This window comes from Gopherus flavomarginatus, chromosome 5, assembly GCF_025201925.1.
Source record: "Gopherus flavomarginatus isolate rGopFla2 chromosome 5, rGopFla2.mat.asm, whole genome shotgun sequence".
NCBI lineage: Eukaryota > Metazoa > Chordata > Testudines > Testudinidae > Gopherus > Gopherus flavomarginatus.
Genome location: NC_066621.1, coordinates 90,777,796 through 90,799,643, shown reverse-complemented (window position 1 = coordinate 90,799,643; position 21,848 = coordinate 90,777,796). Strand labels below are relative to the sequence as shown.

Genomic DNA, 21,848 nt, shown 5'->3' with positions numbered 1-21,848 from the left:
ACCACCCCAAAAGTGGGCTGTCTGGTTCAAAATCAGACGAGTGACCTCCCTAGTTGTGGAGAGATAGGCATGGTTTGTGCTTGCAGAGAATTAGGAGCCAGGAACTTGTAATCCCAGCTCAGGCCATGTCTACGGTACAGTACCACAGCTACAATGCCGCAGCTGGGCCGCTGCAGTGAAAACACTTCCTACATTGACAGAAGGGCTTTCGCCATTGCTGTAATAAATCCATCTCTCCAAGAGGAGGTAGCTAGGTCGATGGAAGAATTCTTCCATCGACCTAGCTGCTCTGCCTATAGTGCAGGTTAGATTGCTCTAACCATGTCGCACAGTCTCCAAAAGTTTTTACTTCCCTGAGTGCTGTAGCTAGTCGACCTAAATTTTAGGTGTAGACCAAGTGTGATCTTGCACAGGTCACATTTTCTGATTCTGTTTTCCCACCTGTAAAATGAGTAACAATTACTTTCCTTCCTTGCAGTAGTGTTGTGAGGATTAGTGAATGTTTTGAAGATGGAAAAAGCTGAACAGTGGACATACACACTAATCATCTAGAATTCAGCCACAAGAAGGATGAGATTGCAATCATTGCTATATTTTCTCCCTCAACCCTGAACTGCCATAACCCTACGATTAGATTTCACTGTGATACATAACAGGCTAAGATTATTCTAAAGTGCATCATAGCCGCAAGAGACACAGAACTGCTTTGCTTTAGTCAAACCAACTGGTGGGGTTCAACATTTCCCTGGAGATTTTGAACTGACATTTTAGGACTAACTGAATTCTCCTCTCACTTTTGGAAGTGGGTCTTCCAGGTCAGGAAGCCTATTGGCAAAGCCGTGGTAAGATGGAGATGCATGTGCTGCCACAGCCTGAGTTGTATCTATTTTAGAGCACCAATCTGGCATCTTTCTTCATCATGTCACCTAAATTAAATAGAACTAACACAGAATTTTTATATCACTAAATATAATATGGCTACTCAGGTACAAAGAACAAGAACCACATTCAAAATCACCCTGTTCAGAGGTAAAAGAAGAAGCAATTCCATGAACTGCTTCATAGGAATTTAAAGAAATCACATTTGGCAAAATATCTCTCATGCTTCTCTCCAGCTGAGACATGTTCTTCTTCATATAGGTTGTGCTAGCTTGAGGGTCTGAGTAGTGGAACTGGGGAAGCCATCTTTCAAGATATTGGTCCTCACTCTTATGGCCTGCAGTACAGGACTGGAGCCTTCCCAGCTGGCATCTGGGTGGTCCTTTCCATCTGAAACACACAATGAAGAAGGTCAATGAATCACTGTATGCACTTGGATCACGACCGAATGGTAGCATTTCCCCTAGTACAGAGACAAGACATATTGTGTGCTTCAGCCAATCAGAAATCTGGTTTACCCATGAAAGAAAAGCACATTAGACTTCTCAGTATAAGCCAGTTTCTGACCAGCTGAAGCTTAATTTACTCATTTGATTTATAACTTTTAATTAGTGAATAATGATCATGTCTCCAGCAGCCTGATTGGCTGTCCTGGGGCCTTGCAGTCCGACCGGATTGTTTGGCTTGGAACAGCACCTGCAAAATTATTATAGGTCTAGCTGCTTTTTCTTGTTTGTCTGATTGGCTTTTTCAGAGTTTATGATGCTCCTCACAGAGGCAAACTCCCACACTGGGCATCAAGGTGACAGGGTCAAACTGCCTCTATAAACCAATTCTTAGCCTGATCCAATTCCTTCAATCATTCTTCACTAGATCACACTAAAGACCAGCTCCTAAACTGGTGTAAACTGGCATATCTTCATTGAAGTCAATGAAGCTATGCCAATTTGCACTTGCTGAGGATCTGGCCCTAAGTGTATCAGTCAAGATCCACATTTAGGCTATCCTTGCAGAGACCTCCTGCTGATAGGGATGTAACCCACTCCACTCATCTACCCAATTTCCATATTACAGGTTATAGTCTAAAGGTAAATGTGCTTTTAAAAAAATGTACAAGGGTTAGATGGGACCTCCAGGGCTCGCAAATTATTTTCCAACTTTTAATCAAACTGCTGTGAATACAGACCAAGTATTGTTGCTTACCAATACCTTCAGTGTTTCATCCCTCTTGAAACAGGAACAGTGAGCATATTAATAAATGGATTGATGGACTTGTCTAAATGTAATTTCCATAAGCATCTCTATATCACCTACTGAAATGCAATGAAATATCTAACTTCTCGCAGAACATACTCCCCACTGAATCACTATCCCTAATGCTTTCTCACCCACCTGGAGTCAGCTAGAGGGATTCCTCCCACTCACTCTCTCTCTCCAGTGGTAAAACATATCTGTGTAACAGAATCTTTTGTCCAGGTCATGCCAATAGCCAGAACATCGCATGGCTTGTCTATCAGATCAATCTATATACACGCTGGTCACCATTTCATCTAGGCACTAAATACATCAGTAAGCAAAATGGACTCTGCTTTTGTCATCCTAGCATATTTCTCTGTTTCCTTCTGTGATTTACATCCCTCTGCACTAGTATACAGATCCAAAGTTTTATATTAGACTTCACTTTGAAGACTAATGATTAGATTTTAAACAGTGGAGGTGAATTTATATAGGCAATGAAGGCTGTCTGCTCTCCATCCTATGCCCCCTTCAAAAACCATTGGGCTGAGAGCTATCTGCAACTGCCTTCCCAGCAAGACAGTGCTGATTCATAGCCTATCTGAAGGGTCTCTGTCAAACAGTATGGGGTACTCTTTCCTCTCTGGAGAACACTCTGCCCTTATTCACAGGGTGGTTGATTCTCTGCAGAGCTCACCTCTTTCTCCCCTAGGGAGCTACAGTTTGCTGCTTCTGCTCTTAATTGGGGTCCTGGAAAATTAGATTTCCACACAGGAATCTTTGTGGCCAACTGGCCAGTTAGGACTTTGTCTCATGTACTTGGCTAAAACTTCCACTCCCCTCAATGTTCTGCCTGGCTGCTGCCCCCACGTCGGACTCAATCCCATTTCACTGGTGCTAGACGTATATAGTGTGTGAAGTGCTTGGACAGTAAACATGCTATATAAATGTAGAGATGTTATATTATTATAATTAACTACAGCATGTAGCAGATGCACTGTTGTCTGTTGGGAGGAGATAACCATAATGAGAGTACTCTTTAAGATCGTCTTGATCTATGCTGTAGGCAGATGAAGAGGTGAGATAATGAACTGAAAGAGCACCCAGCAATTATCAGAACCAAAAGATCCCAGGTAATAACGAATCACCAGTCAGAGCACGTCCTCCTGTTTGACAGAGGAATTAGACTGAAAAGACCTGTTTGCTGCCAGTAATTGCACTGCAAGTTGCCACAGTCCTAGGCAAATATGTACTTCTGATCATTCAGACAAGCTCCATTGTAGGACAGAAAAGTACAGTTCCCTCAAGGACCCTGCAGAGCAGTCAACACCTGCATGGGCCAATCACTATTGTTTGCTATCAAAGCTTTGAAGAAAGTCAATAAAGTGAGTGAAAGGAGGTAGGTAAAAGGCAAGTTGATGGACTGAAAGGGGCCAGGATAATGCCAGCATTAGCAGAGGTGGCAGTTCAGAAGGGACAAAGTGCCAGGTAGCAAAGAAGTCCTTTCTTATGGTTTATTTGGAGTTTTGAAGTGAAGAGACTCTCCACCTCTCTCTCCTGTCTAATGCTATGTTTCTCCTCTCTCAGTCTGCCTAATGTTGTGTAATACCCATATGAAGGCTCAGTCTACACTAGAAAAGTTTTGCTGGTACAACTATCCACAGCAAACTCTTCTAGTGTAGATGCAGTTTACACTAGCAGATAAGTGGTTTTGCCAGTAGATTGGTATAAGCTCTACCACAAAAGCACTTTTTTGTCAGTGTAACTGAGTAGTCTACACTAGGGATGTTGCCTGTATAGAAATGTCATCAAAAAAATTACACTTCTGACCAACGTCACTATACTGGCAAAATATTTTAGTGGCGACCCAGCCACTTGTAATGCGTCCTCTGCAAATGCGCAGAGTCTTTTGCACGGCTTCATGAGATGTGCCTCAGGAATCAGTGCAGTGGTTTATGGACTATTTCTAGCTTTGGAAGAGGACTGGTTACAAATGACTCAGCAAATTTAGAGAGAGAAGGTGGGTGATGTAATATATTGTATAGGATCAACTTCTGCTGGTGAAAGAGACAAGCTTTTGAGCTTGCACCGAGCTCTTCTTCAGGTCTGGTAAAGGTACTCAGCCCTGGTCTACACTACAGACTTATGTCGAAGCAAGGCAGTTTATATCAACCTAACTCTGTAAGCATCTACACTAAAATGTTGCTCCTGCCAATGTAACTCGCCCACTATGCTGACTTAACTCCATCTCTGCGAAACGTGTAGTACTTAGGTCGGTCAATGTAGTTAAGTCGATGCAGAGTCAGTGTAGACACTGCATTGCTTACATTGACTATTACTGGCTTTCAGAAGCCATCTCACAATGCCCCATGCTGACAATTAAATCAGTGCATATGCTCCTAACGAGGACACAAGGAGCATAATGTGGACACACAAAAGCGATTTAATTACTGTGGCAGCTGTACATTGTCGTAATTTAGGCCGCCATAATTTTGTAGCGCAGACAGACCCTCAGTGTCACAGCTAAATACAATATGGAATGTATTATTTAGCATAAGTGGTTAACACATATTGTAAGAGACCATACAAGGTAAAGTGGCCAGTTCACCCATCTGCAGACATAGTACAAAAAGGTGGGGGTTAGTGGGTTACAGATTGTTGTAATAAGTCATAAATCCAGTATCTGTATTAAATCCATGATTTTTAGAGTCCCGCAAAGTTATGAATTTAAGCTCCCAGGCTCAGTCTTTTGAAGGTGTTGTGCAGGATTCCTTTGAGGATGAGGACTGAGAGATCAGCCATGGAGTCACCACTTTTTGAAAAGTGTTTGCCCATGGATAATACAATGTTACTGACTTTTATCATTTTTCTGTGTAAGTTCATATGAGAATGTAGTGATTTCCTGGTTTCACTCACCTAGTTGTTATTGAGGGCATCTGATGCACTGGATGAGGCTCACATGTGATAGGCAGGTGTACAACCCATGGATCTTGAAATGTGTTTTGCATCTGTTGTTCGGCAGAGTCTGGTGCCACTTTGAGTTGGCATGTCCTGGTCTGTGAGGAGCTTGCTTCTGCTAATGAGCTTGGCAAAGTTGGGTTGTTTGAAAGCCAGAAATTTAGCTGTGACATACTGAGTACATTTTCCAGACCTGAAGAAGAGCTCTGTACAAGTGCAAAAGCTTGTCTCTCTCACAAACAGAAGTTGGTCCAATAAAAGATATTACCTCACCTTTGGACCACGTGGCTCCAACAACACTGAAATTTACTGCAATAGCAGGCTGTGGAAGGGAACAGAAGTCTTACAGGATTGTGGCCTCCCTCTCCCTTTCCCCAAAGACAGCTGCTAACAACCCCTTAACAACTGCTACTCTAAGGCCTTGGCTACACTGGCGCTTTACAGCACTGCAACTTTCTCGCTCAGGGGTGTGAAAAAACACCCCCCTGAGCACTGCAAGATACAGCGCTGTAAAGGGCCAGTGTAAACAGTGCCGCAGCGCTGGGAGCGCGGCTCCCCGTGCTGCAAGCTAATCCCCATGAGGAGGTGGAGTATGTGCAGCGCTGGGAGAGCTCTCTCTCAGCGCTGGCGCCGCGACCACACTCGCACTTCAAAGCACTGCTGCGGCAGCGCTCCCGTGGCAGCGCTTTGAAGTTTCGAGTGTAGCCAAGCCCTAAGCCATTCTGCTTCATGTTCTTGGCCCATTTGCAAGTTACAGCATTGAAACCCAATAAAATTACAAGGCTTTTGCTGAAAAAAGTTAATTTTTCCATTGATAAACTTCCCTAGTAACTGGTAACACACTGCTGTCTGTCTCTGCAAGAAAGGGGCTAGAGAAGTACTATTTTTCTTAATGAACTTGTACCAACATTCCTCAGCAATGCCTTTAAAGAAAACATTAATACCTTGCAATTTTACACAAATCAACTTCATCTTGGGCCTGGGTATTATGTCTCAACTAGGATAGTCTCCCGTAAAGGAAGGTTTTTCTGTCTCCATCTCTCTGGTGGTTTGCTACGAAGGGCCAAAAAAATTAGAAGAGTTTTGGAAGCATGTTTAACAACACTCACTACTTTTAGAGTGACATGCTTCAGAATGTCATGAATAATTCATTTCATATGTTGCAGAAAAATTCTGCCTTAGCCTCAGACTTAACCTACCATTTTGAAGCTGCTATGACTTGTTTGTGACTTCCATAAGGATCCACTCTCTGCTAAACTGGTTTTCTACTGGAAACTTAGTTGCAACTTTAACTGTGGAGTGAGTACTACTATTCCATAATCACACGTTTTCAAAGCATGGCACACTTTTAGAAGCAACACTGGCTTTCACAGCAATTGATAGTAGAGGTAGGGAGCTGTTATTTCTATGGAAATATAGTTATCAAAGTGTGTATCTTGGTGTGGGAGAGACTGATGCTGTAATCGTTCAGAGTTCCATATAGCTGTGACCTGGAAAAGGTAGAATCTGTTTCAGGGACTTTTACTTTGTCTCCATGGTTCAGCTGGTTTAACCGGACTGAATGATTACAGGACATAAGTATGACTACGTAACACCCTCTTGGAGCTACAGGCAATTACAGGGTTATCTGTTGTGTATGCAAAGCAACTTCAGTTTAAGATTGTCTGGGTGAGGTCTTCGGGAATTGCCCTACTTTATGTAATCTATTGCTGCTTCTCAACTTCCTCTATTAGCATGGCCAGGAGGCAAAAGAGCAAGCACCCCTAGTGGTATTTCTCAAATTCTCAGAAAACAATTATGATGATTGCTCAGTGACCTACAACAATCTTGCAGCTTTCAGAACATGTTCCCATTCCAGGTGGATAACACCTGGAAATGAGGAGGGTTTGGCAGCTGGAGGGAGTGGGACAGAGGATGGGATGTACTGGGATACTGCAGAAGAGCTTGGCAGCCAGGAAGATATGTACATGCCAGTCCCCAAATACAACTTTGCCAAAACATTTCAACCCTGACCTGCACACCACCTGTTCTTAGCATTCCCGGTCCCCACACAGTTCTGTCAGTACACCTCAAGCATGACCTGCAGTGTCTTTCTGGTTCCAGCCCTGGGACTTCTTCTGAACAAATTAAAAAAAATTATTAAAGCTAATGTTTAAAATTAAATAGACACAAGTTAAGAGGGAAGGTACTGTACATCTGGGATCAGGCTTGAGTTCTGAGGGATTACAGGTATCGGCTGCAAGAGTGAAGAGATACATCAATATCACATAACTGCCATAGACCCAGATTGGGGTGCAAGAGTTTTTAAAGTGTCAGCGGATAAGTGGGCTCGGGTACGCCGCCCTTGGAATGTATAAGGACTCCAAGTCACTATCAGTGTAGCGAATGAGTACATGGGTGGGGTGCGTCCCTTGGTTCGTCTGGGAAGGAAGTGGGTTATTTCCCTGGTTGGCGGTCTCGATTACTCAGTGTGGTATTGACAGTGTCCTGTGATGTGTTCCATATAAATGTCTCTGGACCAACCGATGGTGTCAGACACCATGACCTATCTCATGAGCCAGGCGTAGCGTCAACCGACTCCACACGCTCTCAGAACTGGCTCATTGTGGGGGGTCCCACGAGCCCAGGGCTCCCATGATCAGGGCATGTATCTGGACCTCGTAGCCCTGGGCTCTCAGGGTCGTGGCCAGCGGGGTGTACTTCGACGTCTTCCGGGCTTGGGCCTCATGGAAAGCCGGTGACCTGTTTTCAAAGGGCACCATGACATCTATCATGAGGATCTTCTTTTCTGCGTCCGTCACGACAATGTCGGGTTGCAGTCTGCTGTCTGTCCCGAGGATGACCGAGTCGAGCACGATCTTCCCCAGGGACGGCGGGATGGCTTTCACCACCCAATTCTGGATGGCGTTGTGGCGGTGCCGCCAGGCTCCGGAGTGCTTTTTGCATCCACACAGGACGTGGGGCAGGGTCTCGTTTGTGTAGTTGCGCTTCCTGAAGCGCTTATCCCAGTTGCCATGGCGGATGGCTCCATTGAGGGGAACGCAGTTGGGTCAGGCCCTGTGGACGAACCACCAGTCGGCGAACCTTGTGAAGCTGCCCCTGGGGAGGAAGTGGTTGCTGGCGTCTTACTTGCTGGACACCTCGAATACCTTGCCTGGTCCAGCTTCTGCTTGAGGTTCTCAGCATAGTGGCAGCGAATGGCATCTTTCAGGGTCCTTTCCAGCATAGCTCTGGCAGTCGGGGTGATGATGGTGTGGTCCAGGGTCTTTATGTGTGGCACCAGTATTCCCAGCTCCTGGCGCTACTCACACCATTTCCAGCGGCAGCCAATCCTCTTTCCCAGGCATCTCGAGGTGTTGCAGGCACAGGACCAGAGAGAGGACAGGTCTCCCCCCTCTCTCCCGAACTCAGCCTCCAGGGAGCCACTGAGATAAGTGGCAATGTCCTGCTCGGAGGGGGCCCTGGCGATGCGTTTCCTGACCACATCCCATATGGCTTCCTGTGCGATGCTCCTTAGCGTCGGGTCTGGGCACCTCAGGAGGCAGAAGGCGTGGGTCATCACTGCCATGTCGCATAGGTCACCCATCCGAGGTACATTGGCACAGCCCTGCCTCTGGGAAATGTAGATGAAGTCGGTGCTGGCCCTCTGGGGAAGGTAGAGCCTTTTCCTCACCAGCTGCCTGATGGTGCTGTTGGCCTTGTTCAGGGGCACCTTGGCTACAGCCAATCCCTTGAGGACAAAGGAGACGCAAGGGATCAGGAAGGTATTGAGGGCATTGATCTTTTGCCGGGGGCGAGCAGGGAGGAGTCAATTTGGGCCGCGTCTCGCAGGATCTCCACGATGGTGTCTTCGGGGGTCTGTCGGATGCAGACTCCTGTGAGTGTGCCAAGGTATTGGTATAGCTCTCCCTCTTCGAGGGAGGCCATGGGCTTGCGCTGGGTCAGAAACAGCGATGGCCGGACCAGCGCCCTGGCGCCACCATTGACATGGAGAGAGGCACACTTTTTGGGGTTGAAGGGGAGGCCCATCCACTCGGAGGCTTGGCTGGTGACGTCAAGAATTTGCTGGAGGCTTTCCAGGGCCAGATCGTCCTACTACTAGTCATGCTAAAGTGACAATGGACATACACAAAGGCAGGCCTGGAAGAAAACAAAGCCACTTTCATTTGTAACCTAAACTAGATGAAATCCTGCAATAAGTGTCTATTAAATTGGTAGACTGGACAACATTAAGCTTTAGTGTTAAAGTCCCCAATGGAACATAAGTAATTCCAACAGCCACACAGATTGTAAGAAACAAGGCATCATTACTGAAAATTGCATTTAAATGTAAATGAAGCAAGCAAGGGAAGCATCATGTCACTGATTGGGAAGGAAGTCTCTGCACTGCATGGGTAAGACTAGAGCTGTATACTGTGTTCAGTTCTGGACAACTCGCTACCAAGAAGATGCAGGAAAACTGGAGGAATTCAGAAAATGATCAGGAGGCTGGAATAACTGACTCAGGGCTTGTCTACATCACAAAATTGCAGCGCTGGTGAGGGGGTTACAGCGCTGCAACTTAGGAGGTGTACACATCTGCAGGGCATCACCAGCGCTGCAACTCCCTGTTTGCAGCGCTGGCCGTGCTCCCGTTTTGTCTCGGGTGTAGAGGATCCAGCGCTGGTGATCCAGCGCTGGTAATCAAGTGTAGACACTTACCAGCGCTTTTCTTGACCTCCGTGGAATAAGCAGGTATCCCAGCATACCTGAGGAAGCCTCTGGTAATCAAGCAGGTCTCCTTCCCCGGTTTGTTCTCGTGTTCCCCGAACCCCCGAGCAAGCAGGTCTCCTTCCCTGAGGTTTGCTCTCGCGTTCCCCGAACCCCCGAGCAAGCAGGTCTCCTTCCCTGCGGTTTGCAGGGGAGTTCGGGGAACGCGAGAGCAAACCGCGGCGAAGCTGGTTTCCTTCCCCGGTTTGCTCTCGCGTTCCCCGAACCCCCCTTGAAGCCGCCCAACAGCGCTGCAGTGTGGCCACATCTAACACCACTTGCAGCGCTGGTTGCTGTAAGTGTGGCCACTCTGCAGCGCTGGCCCTATACAGCTGTACTAATACAGCTGTAACAACCAGCGCTGCAAAATTGTAGATGTAGACATACCCTCAGTCTGTTTAAAACTCTTCTCTCCCCTCTTTATGCATGCCTGTTTAACGCCAATGCATAACAAGCACGTGGCAGACAGGATATCTTTATTAAACAAGCCAACACACTGCCCTTTCAGTGAAGATATGAAAGGTCTGAATAAACTTCAGTGAGGGCTCCCTACAGGTTCTCCAAAAAAGCCAAGGGAAATTAACCCTGACAAGGAAGGCACTATAGCCTAGTGGATAGGGCACTGGCCTGGGACTCAGAAGTTCTGTGTTCAATTTGTGGCTGTCCGACTGGCCTGCTGGGTGATCTTAGGCCAGTCATGTCACCGCTCTGTGCCTCAGTTTCCCCATCTGTAAAATGAGAATAATGATATTGCCCTCCTTTGATAAGTGCTTTGAGCTCTACTGATGAGAAGCACTATGCATTATTATTCCTAGTATTTCTAAGGTAAAAAACAAAGAAAGAGCAAAAGCAACCTCCCAGGGCTTCTTTAATTGTTAAAAAAAATTGTTCAAAAGAAAGGGCACACAGATAATTACAAAAATAAAATTAAATCCTTGGTGGGTCACCTTCAACTAGGAGTAGCAGAGGGGTTAAATTAAGAAAAGGCTGGCTCTCAGGAAAATCTCCTGATGGTGAAATGAGTTGTTAGACTGCTGAATAGTCTCCCAGTTTAGACTCCCTTTGTTTGAAACATTTACAACTAAACTGTTCAAAGCACTAGCAATTACAGTGTAAGGAACAATCTTGTGCTAGCCTTGGGAAGGAGGAGGGCACTGGATGGCCTAGCAGATTTTATTCATCTTTAATTTCTATGATTCTAAGAGAGCTCTTGGTCTTTTGGCTAAGAGTAGCTATACTCTCTGTCTAATCAACTGGATACCTGTAATGCCTCTACCAGGGGGGCGATATTGTGATCTTGCAGGGGGATGGACTGAGACCAGGTCTACACTATAGACCTATATTGGTATAACTATGTCACTCAGGGGTGTGAAAAATCCACACCCCTGAGCGACATAGTCATACCGACTCCCCCCCCCCCCCCCCGGCCCATGTAGATGGCACTAAGCTGACGGGAGAGCTTCGCCTGTCAACCTAGCTACCACCTCTCGGGGTATGTGAAGACAAGCACTGAGTGATTTCTAGGTCTTTTCCATCCCTAATTTCTATAGTCTAAAGCTAGTAGTTTGCCTAGAAACCTACCATGATTTTATTGGGACCCTAATGAAAGATCATGATGTAAACAGCATCATAAGACAGAGATCTGATAATGAAACTTTATATGCTTTATGTCAGATTTGCCAAGGTGGGAACTGGGAGTAGTTTGGAGGAATCTTAGGCCTTGTCTATACTAGACTAATTCTGCAAACATTTTGCACTGTTGCTAACACAAGTTTAGCTCCACTGGTGAGAGCAGTGGTGGGAGTCCTAGTGTAGACAGTGCTCCTGAGGCCACCCTATCCTTTGAACCTGCACTGAAATCCAAACTTTGGGTCACACCATTGTTTATTATCAGTGTTTTGGGTCACTGTGTGGGGGCAGAAGGAGGGGAATAGCAACATAAAAATGCACTTTAGGATTAGACCTTTTTTCTCCATCTCTTCTTTGCCTCTAGTGTTTGTTGATGTCTAAAAATGATTATGAGCCGATTAGGATGGTGCTTGTGTGTTACAGCTCTGTCTTAGGCCTTGTCTACACTACCACTTACAGTGCTGAAACTTCCTTCGCTTAGAGGTGTGAAAAAACACCCCTCAAGCGATGCAAGTTTCAGTGCTGTAAAGTGGCATTGTAGATAGTGCTCCAATGCTGGGAGCTGCGCTCTCAGTGCTGGCAGCAATTTCCCTTGTGGAGGTGGTTTTATTACAGCGCTGGAAGAGCTCTCTCTCAGTGCTGGAGCAGTCACTACGCAGCGCTTTAACGTCAGCTGTGTAGACATACCCTTACTCGCTTCTTTTTCTGCATCTGTACAGGACTTCAAAGCACCTCTGAAAGGCTCCCAGCCCTCATTACTTGCATTTGCATGGTTAGCAGCAATAAGGAAGAAAAGGCCCAAACACGTGAAGTATTGGGTCTGTGCCACCAGTTACAAGTTGTGGAGTGGGGAGGGTAAAGGGAAGAGAGATAGATAGAGACCCTTGAGGCAGGATGAGCTCTAGTGAGTTCATGGTTTATCTTATCTTTTACATACTCAGAAAAGAATGTAAGGGCTTGGCAAGGCTTACAGTTACAGTGGAGTACAAGCGAACACACTTTACCCTGTACCTGCTAAAATAAGGATTAATGTTCTCTGGACACTGAACCTCCCCTCCACCCCACACAGAAATGCCCTTACAAATGAATCGCCAATACAGAAATTAACATGTTACCAAGAATCATGTAAGTTAAGATAGAAAGTACCTATAAGATCGCAACTAGTCGCTTTCCCCGCACCAGAGGCCTGTGCAGTATCATTCCTTACAGTATATTTTCCCGGGCTTTGCTCATCTTAGACTTAAAGAAAAGAGTATTCTACAATACAGCTGACCTCATCATCATTACATTTTCTCACTATTCTGCCTACATTTTCTCTTAATTACATCTAATTATTTCTAGTAAGAAGAAATTTCCAGGGATTCAAATTTGATATGCAACAGGAAACTAAAGTGGCAAAAGAACACACCTGGTAAATGAAGACAGGCAATGAACCAAAATGCCTTGAAGCAGCTGAGCTCCTGTATCCACAGACTGCTTACAGGGCAAGGGCCTGCTGTAGGAAGAATTGTATGGCGCAATAAGATTATGAGTTTAACAGGACTGTACGCTGTAAAAAGTGGGAGAAAGTAGAGATTTGCTGGCTTAAGCAAATCATAGCATGGGTGGCGTATGACTCATTCTGGGCTAGTGCCGTTGATGACAGGTACCCTAACAGTAAGAGTAACCGAAGTAACTATGTCATATATGTGATCCAGTCCGAAAGCATTGATGTGTAGAAAACAACCGCTTGCCTTCCTGATTAAAGAGAAGCATCAGAAGCTCCTCAGAGATGAGTTGATGGGCACTTCAGAAAACCGTGACGTAACTGTAGTTATGTTATTCCTGCAGCTAATAGCTGTTTGGGATGTACTGTTTGCATCTATAACACCTAATAGTGAAAATCCACGTTACAATCACAACAAGGCTCCATCTATACTAGGAAAATTTTTAAAAATACACACTGGTGTAACTACATTGATGCAGTTACTTAAGTGTGAATCCTTAATGTAGATGTGCTGCCCTCATACAAAACCAGGTTTATGTAGGTATGACTTGCTGGACTAAGTTAGCAGAGCAAGCCACAATGATAAGTGCCATGCTTTACACTGGCACAGTGTGTCTACATTAGGGATTTGCAGTGCAAATTCCTCTAATGTAAATGGGACCTAAATCTGCAGCATTCTTAGAAGGTGATTGCAATTCTCTTTATATATACATCAGTATAACACTGGCACACAGCACACAGCTTTGGGATACTGTCAGGTCAAAGCTGGCCCCAGATTCTTTTTAAAACAACCCTAATTCCAACTGAAATGTTTCCATTACATTTTTTTTTAACCGAATGGCAGTGGGAACAGGTTGGTTTTGTTTGCTTTTTCACAAATAAACATTCCCCTAAAGGGTTCACCACAACCCAAACATTCCAGCGCTGTGCTAGAGCTTGAGAGTCAGAGAGTGAAAATGAATGATCTATTTTCACTGACCAAGCAGACCGAAATGCAAAAACATGGGAGGCGAGGGAGCGGGGGAGAGAAACAGCACAAAGGGTGAAGAGAAAGAGGGATTTTGAAAAGCTCAGTACAGGGTAATCATAAAGGAGTTACTGGTAACATGGACAAGAAAAACTGATTCTGAGCCTGTGTTCCTTTAAAATTAATTTTGTCAACTTGAGAATTTTCATGAGAAATATTGTCTTAGGAACCATCTACACTTCAACACTGTAGACAGACCTATTGCATGGATAATTTTCTTCCGTGCTCCTTGCCTCTTACCTTACATGCATGAGAAGCAGGAGGGGGTGGGAAATCGGAAGAAATCCCCCTCACTGCCTTCAAAGCTAGAAACTATTTTGGAATGGAGGAAAACCATGCAGACAAATCCCTCATTCTTGAGACAGGACAGTTTTAAAGCTATTTAGAAAGCAACAGGGTGACTCTGTTCAAAACATCTCAATAGATTCTTTTCTAAAGAAAGGGGAATTTGCCTCCACTGTACTGCTCATCTCTTGGGTCAGGTCCACAGAAACAAACAGAAAGCACCACAAGAAAAAAAGAGACAGAGACAGTAAGTGACGGAGGCTAAGGGGCAAATTCTTCCCTAATGTAACTCTATCAACTTCAGTGGAATTACATTAAGGATGAATTTGCCCTGAGTAGCAATTACATACAGATGTGTGTGAGTACACACACCCACTTGCTGGATCTCCCTAGAAGACTCACATACAGATAATACTAGAGTGAAAAAATTCTGAGTGAAGGCCTGTCTGAAAAGGGTTGTATATATAGACTGATCCAGTGACACATTAGCCTAGCAACTGCACCACAGGGTTTCTGAAACAGTAAACAGGAAATGGTTAAGTAAGAGCAGGTGGAGCATGCTGACTGCAGGAGCAAAGCAGGAAATAGCTGTGTCTGAATGGATTCAAAAGAATGCTCTCCCTCTCAGCCCTTGGGCACTTGCAATACACCCACTCCTCTTCCATCCACTACCCTTATCTCCAGGAGCCCCGAAGTCATAAAGCCTTGAAGGCTGCAAACACCTTTTGCCTGAGTAATCTGGCCTCCTCAGAATTTCAGAACCAACCACTGGGAGTATTGCAAGGAGCTATCTGGAAGGAGAAAGAAAAGAGAGATCCACCTACTGCACAAGTGATAAGTCAGAAACACCCAGTGTCAGAGACTGCAGATGTGAGGAGCTAGACTGGCATCTCTGGATAGGGCCTCAGATGCTGTGATCGCAAATGTATTTAACAAAATAATGAATTAGAGAGAACCATTTCTGTAGCCCCTTTCATTCCACAGCACTTAGTTTAGCAGTCAGGCTCACTCACTACTGATATGCAGTTTTCTCTGGGGTAGAACACAGCAGCTGTTCAATAACTAACAGCAACATCACACAACAATTGGGAAAAGAAATGAAGAAGTATATAAGAATTCTTTCAATCCCTTCCATTCCCTCCTCTTACTCACAGCATCCTTTGTGCTAATTCCAGCCAAGCAAGTTGCTGGCATCTGTTGTCAGGTGAAAGGAGCTGTGTGTCTGTAAAGCCATGTCTACACTAAGGGTGCTATAGTGGTATATCTGTGGTGCCGTAACTATGCCACTGTGTAACCCCACAACAGAGATGCAGATTAGTGTGACTGAAGGGGTTTTCCCATTGCTGTAGGAACACCACCTCTGCGAACGACAGTAGCTAGGTTGCTTGAAGTATTCTTCCATCCATCTTGCTGTGTTTATGCTCAGGGCTAGGTCAGCATTACTGCAGCACTCAGGGGAAATTTTCACATCCCTGAGTGCTATAGCTATGTTGACCTACGTTTTTAAGTGTAGACCAGGCTTAGAATTCAGTGACAGTCTTGGCTCAGGAGCTTTAAAGGGATCCAATAGTCAACACAATGTCTCCTGGAGCTCTCAGGCACAAGGGGGATAGCATGCCTGCTGCTGCACTTCTCCAGGGACTGCAGTACACATTTCCCTCCAATGCCAGCCAGGTCTGTTGGCTGATGTAGAGGGGCGACATGTCTCAACAGTAACAATTCTGACCTTGTCTCGGCTAGGATTAAAAGGTCCAATGTTAGAATGTGTTTTGCTAACATGCGCTAACAGATTCTAAAAGTCAAGTGTAGACAAAGGACCTCTGCCTTTAACATATGCTAAACTGGTCAAAATAAAACCTAGAGGGAGTCTAGGCTTTAACTTCACCAATTTAGGCCTTGTCCCTTAAAATGTTTGCTGGTATACCAGGAAACCCTTCTAGTATAAATGGAGTTTATTCCAGCAAAAATGTCCTTTTGCTAGTACAGCTTATACCAGATTCCCAAATGAAATAAGTGTTCCTAGCAAAAGCCTTTTTTTGCTGCTATAACTGCATTGACACTAGGCCATTTGCCGGTACAGAAATGTCACAAAAATATCAAACCCTCTAATCCGGTGACTCTCAGCCTTTTCAGACTACTGTACCCCTTTCAAGAGTCTGATTTGTCTTGTGTACCCCCAAGTTTCACCTTACTTAAAAACTTACAAACTCAGACATAAAAATACCAAGTGTCACAGCACAGCATTACTGAAAAATAGCTTACTTTCTCATTTTTACCATATCATTATAAAATAAATCAACTGGAATATAAATATTGTACTTACATTTCAGCATATAGTATACAGAGTAGTATAAACAAATCATTGTCTATGGAATTTTAGTTTGTACTTACTTCACTAGTGCTTTTTATTTGCCTAGTTTTACAACAGGCTACATATCTAGATGAGCTGATGTACCCCTTGGAAGACTCCGAGTAACCCTAGGAGTACACATACCCCTGGTTGAGAACCGCTACTCTAACTGCTACAGTGGGAAAACTTTTAAGTGTATATCAGCCCTTACTGTGTGTTAAAGGTGACAATGCTTTGTCTACACTAGTCTTTTCAAACACCTTAGTTAGTATGTGCAACCTAATCCCTTCTAACATCAACCCCTTAAATCCTAGTCTACAAAAGGCTTCTGAGACCAGGGTTCAAATCTAGTTCAGCCTGCTCAGTCTCCAGTGGGCAGCAGTCCACAGCACAAAGCACCACTCGGCACTTATACCCATGCTGTACCCGTTCCTGTGCTGTGGATAAACAGAGAAGTTTGGTCTCCAGCAATGTCAATCTGGCACCTTTCAATGCAGCCCCTCTTTCAGAGGCGTCTCACTGGCACCTTTCATAGGCACTACATTCATTTAACCAATGCGAGAACATGGGAAGACCCAGAAGACTCAGCCCATCAGATTTAGTTTGACTGTATGGTACTTTGGGGGACTCAAAACTAGACAATGACTGTTGTGAAAAATTGTATAGGAGCAGTCTGAATCTGGGGCACAAAAAGAGGTTAATTGAGTTTTTGCTAGTTGAACTGAAATAAGACAAAATGTGTCTCCCCTGTTTCCTTGTCCATTTCTTGCTTCCCACCACCCTTATCTACCTCCTCCCTCTCTTATTCTTTTACACTTTGGTTGTCAAGAAAAATTACAGGAACAAGGGTCCCTGGCATAATTACAGTTTGCTGGGGAAAATCACAACCTGCAGCAGTAATTCCTCTAGCACTGGAGACAAACACATGATGCCGCTCAGAGCTAATCACTATATTTTCACTAGGCCCTGAGTCTAATCTGTCATCATCTGAGAGGCTACTGACTCCAGCCACTTACTTGAATTTGAGCTCTTTGATCTACCCCCCTACTCAGGAAAAAGGCAGTGCCAGAGGGATGATTTGTTTCTATCCATTTCTTGACCCCTCCATCTCAGTGATACTATAACTTCAATGCACTGCTTATCTCTACTATGTTCCTAGTATCAGGCCCACTCAAAAGCATGCTAGAAGGAGCTCAGGTGGCTGTTTTCATCTTACATGCAGAGGTGGGACTGGTATAGAGTGGCAGTGACTGCACTGAAGAACTATAATTTGGGCTGAGATAAGTTAAAGGAGATTCTTAATGTCTTGTACCTCCTGCCTCCCAATACAGTTGGTTCCCACTCCCTGTGTTTGATAAGAAGTCTTTGTGTTTTATTTGTATTATAACCTGTTTCTATAACTGAAAACAACAAGAGAATGCAGAGATCCAAATGTCTAAACAGAGTGACAGAGAGGCAGGTGGGTACAAAGCAGGAAAGTGGGAAGCAAGGTAGAAGGAGAAAGAGATGGTGGCAACTGACTACATAAAAAAAAAGGAATTGCTGCTAGAGACTATACAGTTCAGCAAGGATGGGACAAATCCACTCATTTCAGATTTGCTAAATATAAAATACCCTTCCGAATGATATTCAACGAATGTAGGGTCTGCTTCTTGGGTTTGGTATGGTGGTGCAAATGGACTATAAAGCTGTGGATCTGGTCAGCTGGGACTCACACTGAAATAGGTGGGAATCACCAGGTGGCACAGAGTCAAGGCCTTTGAGTCAGAATCCCTCATGGGTCACAAGAGGGAAGTGGCTATGACTATTTCCAAGCCATGTCATTGTGCAGTAAGGGTGTGAGTGAGAAGATCTATCTACTTTTCATATTGGTGCCCATCACCATAGCATCTCTGTAGCTTACTTGTACTACAAAGTACATATGCTGCACTAGGAGAGATTGACTATAAGAGTTGTATTGTGCTGGGACAGGTAGTGGGAAGAAACAAGGAGAGTTTTACGTCATCAGATCTGGTGTCAGGAGACAACTCATTTAAAATGGTTGCTACCATGCAGAGGTGGCCATTGCAAGTACTTGGTGTTTGTGTCAGTTGTATTTTGCAGGGTTGTATATGATATATATGTACAGACTGAATTCAAAGCTGATATTCATCACATCTGTACAGTAAGTTTCTATATGGTTACTTTTGTGCCTCTGTATTATACCATGCTTCTCTCAATGAGAAAGGCAACAGAGAGCATAAAGTGGTATCTTGGGGAGAATGACTCTCATAGGCAGGACACAGTAGGGTATGGAGATACACTAGAACAGGGATCGGCAACCTTTGGCATGCAGCCTGCCAGGGTAAGCACCCTGGCGGGCTGGGCCAGTTTGTTTACCTGCGGGAAGCAGCGCAGGCAGAGGGACGTGCTGGCCGCAGCTTCCTGCAGTCCCCATTGGCCTGGAGCGGCATACCGTGGGCCGAACCTGCGGCAGTGGGCTGAACCTACGGATGCGGCAGATAAACAAACCGGCCTGGCCCACCAAAGGTTGCCGATCCCTGCACTAGAATAAAAGAAAGAAGATGAGCATGGATTTATAGCCTACAGTTTATGCACCCATGCGGTTAGGGTGAGGCAAAGGTGAGCAGGGGTGAGCCTTAGGGTGAGGGAAGAGTGGGAGGTGGCAGTAATGAAAGTTGTGGGAAGGAAACTTTGACTAGGATTTAATGTCAATCAGGGGCTAACGTGGAAAGAAGGCTTTAAGATGAAATTCAAAGACAGGAAGTGACTAAGTAGCTGGGCGGGGGTGGGAATTCAAGGTAGATTGTGTTGGTCTTGAAGAAACTACCCTGGCTCTGAAGGGCTGACAGATTTTGTTTTTTGTCTCTAAATTAAACAAACCTGACTGTGAAGACACGAGCAGATGGCAATTAGAGACTGTTGAATCCTAAATCACACTTACACAAAACAGATACTGTACGTGCACTATAATGGGACTGGTTTTACAGTCACTTTTTATTCTAAAAAATCTCTAAACAGTCTGCTCTTGTGACTGATTGGGATTTCTTTGTGATATCTTAGGAACAATGTACTGGCTAACAGAAATTGTTACAAACTCTCACATGGGTAGCTACCGATCAGATTCTAGATAGTGTGGGGACAGATGCAAGATAGAACTCTGTGTGATGGAATGACTTCTGGGAGTGGGAAGTGTATCATAGAGTTTTATGGTTGGCTCCAACTACCAGGGTGCCTTAGAACATTAGATAAAACCTAGGCTTGGCATGAAGGCCCTTCCCTCCCCACAGAAATTTGTTGACCTTAAAGGTAGTTGATCTTTCTATTTCCAGATTAAGACCTAAAAATTGTCCCCAGAGATCCAAAACAAACAGAAACATCTTCTGTGCACAGACAACTTTAGTTAACTTTCGAGTGAGACTGGTTAATGTTATGCCTTCTTTCTCCCATTCAGGATGCACAGATCCATTAAAATTATGGCATTAATGCATACTTTACTGCAGATGCACTTTCAATCAAAACCTGTATCAAAATTTGAGAAATTAAGTTTGCCAGCAAGTGCATTGGCCAGGAGGCAGTGGATGGGGGAAGTGGCAGACAACACATCCTAAATGCAGTAAAGTCCTTTTCAGTCCTAAATGTGATGAGTCTTTGATTCCATGGTTTTGTTTATATCAAGGGCAGTTTGAGGACAAGAGCCACCTTGTACTTTTGTACCTGCTCAGAAAACCCCAGATTGTGCTTGTGCACTGGGTTAGTTCAATGTGTGTCTATTCCATCTTCAAAGGGGTTTTTGGATGTAAAAGGGCTAAGGAAGGGTGAGAACTGCAAAAGCTAACCCTATTCTCATTAAATCTTTGTCCTCGCTGGGGCAAGCACGCAAGTGGAGAGAATAGAGGATATGCATGAGCAGCTGAGCATCTGTGACCTCATGACCTTTGAGTGCTGTATTCTGGGAAATGTATTCTTCAATTGATAAGCTTTTTTATTCATTTGTCTTTTCCTGGCTCCTTCTGTGACACTCTTGTATTTTCTTTGGTGCTCCTGTGTTGTGATTTCAAGAAAACACAACTATCTCTGTGTTGAGCATTCAGACAAAGCTTTAATTAAATGTTTGGAAATAGCCCATGGTAATGCACAGGATAGTGAAAGCAAACAGAACCATATTCATTCCTATCCAGTCATCCTTTCTCAGCCCTGCTGTGGGGTGAAGGCCTCTGCAGCAGTGCTCCTGTTCACCCATCTCAGCTATTCTCAAATATTGCAAGGTGAACACAGTGGGACTGGGAGGAGTGTGATAACGGTTCCACACTCATAGCATATTGATACTATTGTGCACTTGGATACCTGTTAAACATTCAAGCATTCTGTCCCACTTGCAGTCTTAGAGAATATTTCCTTTATGACCATAAGCCAAATCCCAATGTCCTTACTTAGACAAAACGGGAACAGAGCTGCACAAATTAGCCATACCTAAGAGTAGAATCCAGAGAAAAGGCAGGATCATAGGGAGTGCTGGAGGAGAGAAGAAGGGCAGGGGATGATGCTTACTGAGCCGTCTCTGTGTTAGGGCCTTCAAATGGGGTCTGATCCAACGCTCACTGAAGTCACCGGAGACTTGCAGTGACATTACTGGGCTTTGGATCAGGGTCTTTATGGGAATCTTTAAGGTACTCTTAATGAAGGGCTCTACCACTGGGCCCCCTATTGCAGTATAGACCTTTATTTTTAAATTTGCATTGGGAGAAAAGGCTTCTTAAAGTTCATTTAGTTTTTGATGATAGTGGGAAGTCAAGGAGGAAGATGTTTCAATGAGTGTGGAGATGATAGATAGGTCAAAGCGAGGAAAGAATGCATCTCCCCTCTTTATCCACAGCCTTATATTCCTGTCTGTCATTGCTAATACCTCAGGTGGGGACTATCCTTGACCTGTTGGAATGAGGTCATGGATGCAAAGATGCACAGTACACCGTGATAACATGTCAAGAATGGGCTAGTTTGGATGTGATTTTTGGGAGGGTTGGTTGTTTTTTTTGCTCATACTGTCATAAGGCAGAATTCTGCTCCCATTTTAACAAGAGCTGGCATGAGCTAATGCAGCAGCTCTGATTTCATTTTCCTTTACTTTTTAATACTTTTTAAATGTTTCTGGGCACAGATTAACTTGCTTTGTTCAGTATTTATTACTGCTTCATCTTCCTTGAAATGGTAGCTGCAGGCCCTCTAATGAATGGATTGGCAAGTTGTCT

The 21,848-nt window shown here is 44.5% G+C and overlaps 1 protein-coding gene across 12 annotated transcripts in view; it reads right to left on the bottom strand.

Annotated features, from left to right (window-relative positions):
* Positions 1–612: 612 nt before the first annotated feature.
* RAD51B (RAD51 paralog B) overlaps positions 613–21,848 on the bottom strand; it is a 680,879-nt gene continuing 659,643 nt past the window's right edge. For 4 of the 12 annotated variants that reach the window (XM_050953536.1, XM_050953537.1, XM_050953535.1 and 1 more), the window contains 2 exons: positions 12,860–12,946; positions 614–1,269 (listed from right to left, as the gene is read on the bottom strand). In XM_050953536.1, the coding sequence (XP_050809493.1) occupies positions 942–1,269; positions 12,860–12,946 (415 nt within the window). In that variant the 3' untranslated portion in view covers positions 614–941. Of the gene's footprint in view, positions 1,270–12,859; positions 12,947–21,848 lie in introns of all 12 variants that reach the window. The other 8 variants (XM_050953533.1, XM_050953531.1, XM_050953530.1 and 5 more) reach the window with 6 other exon arrangements.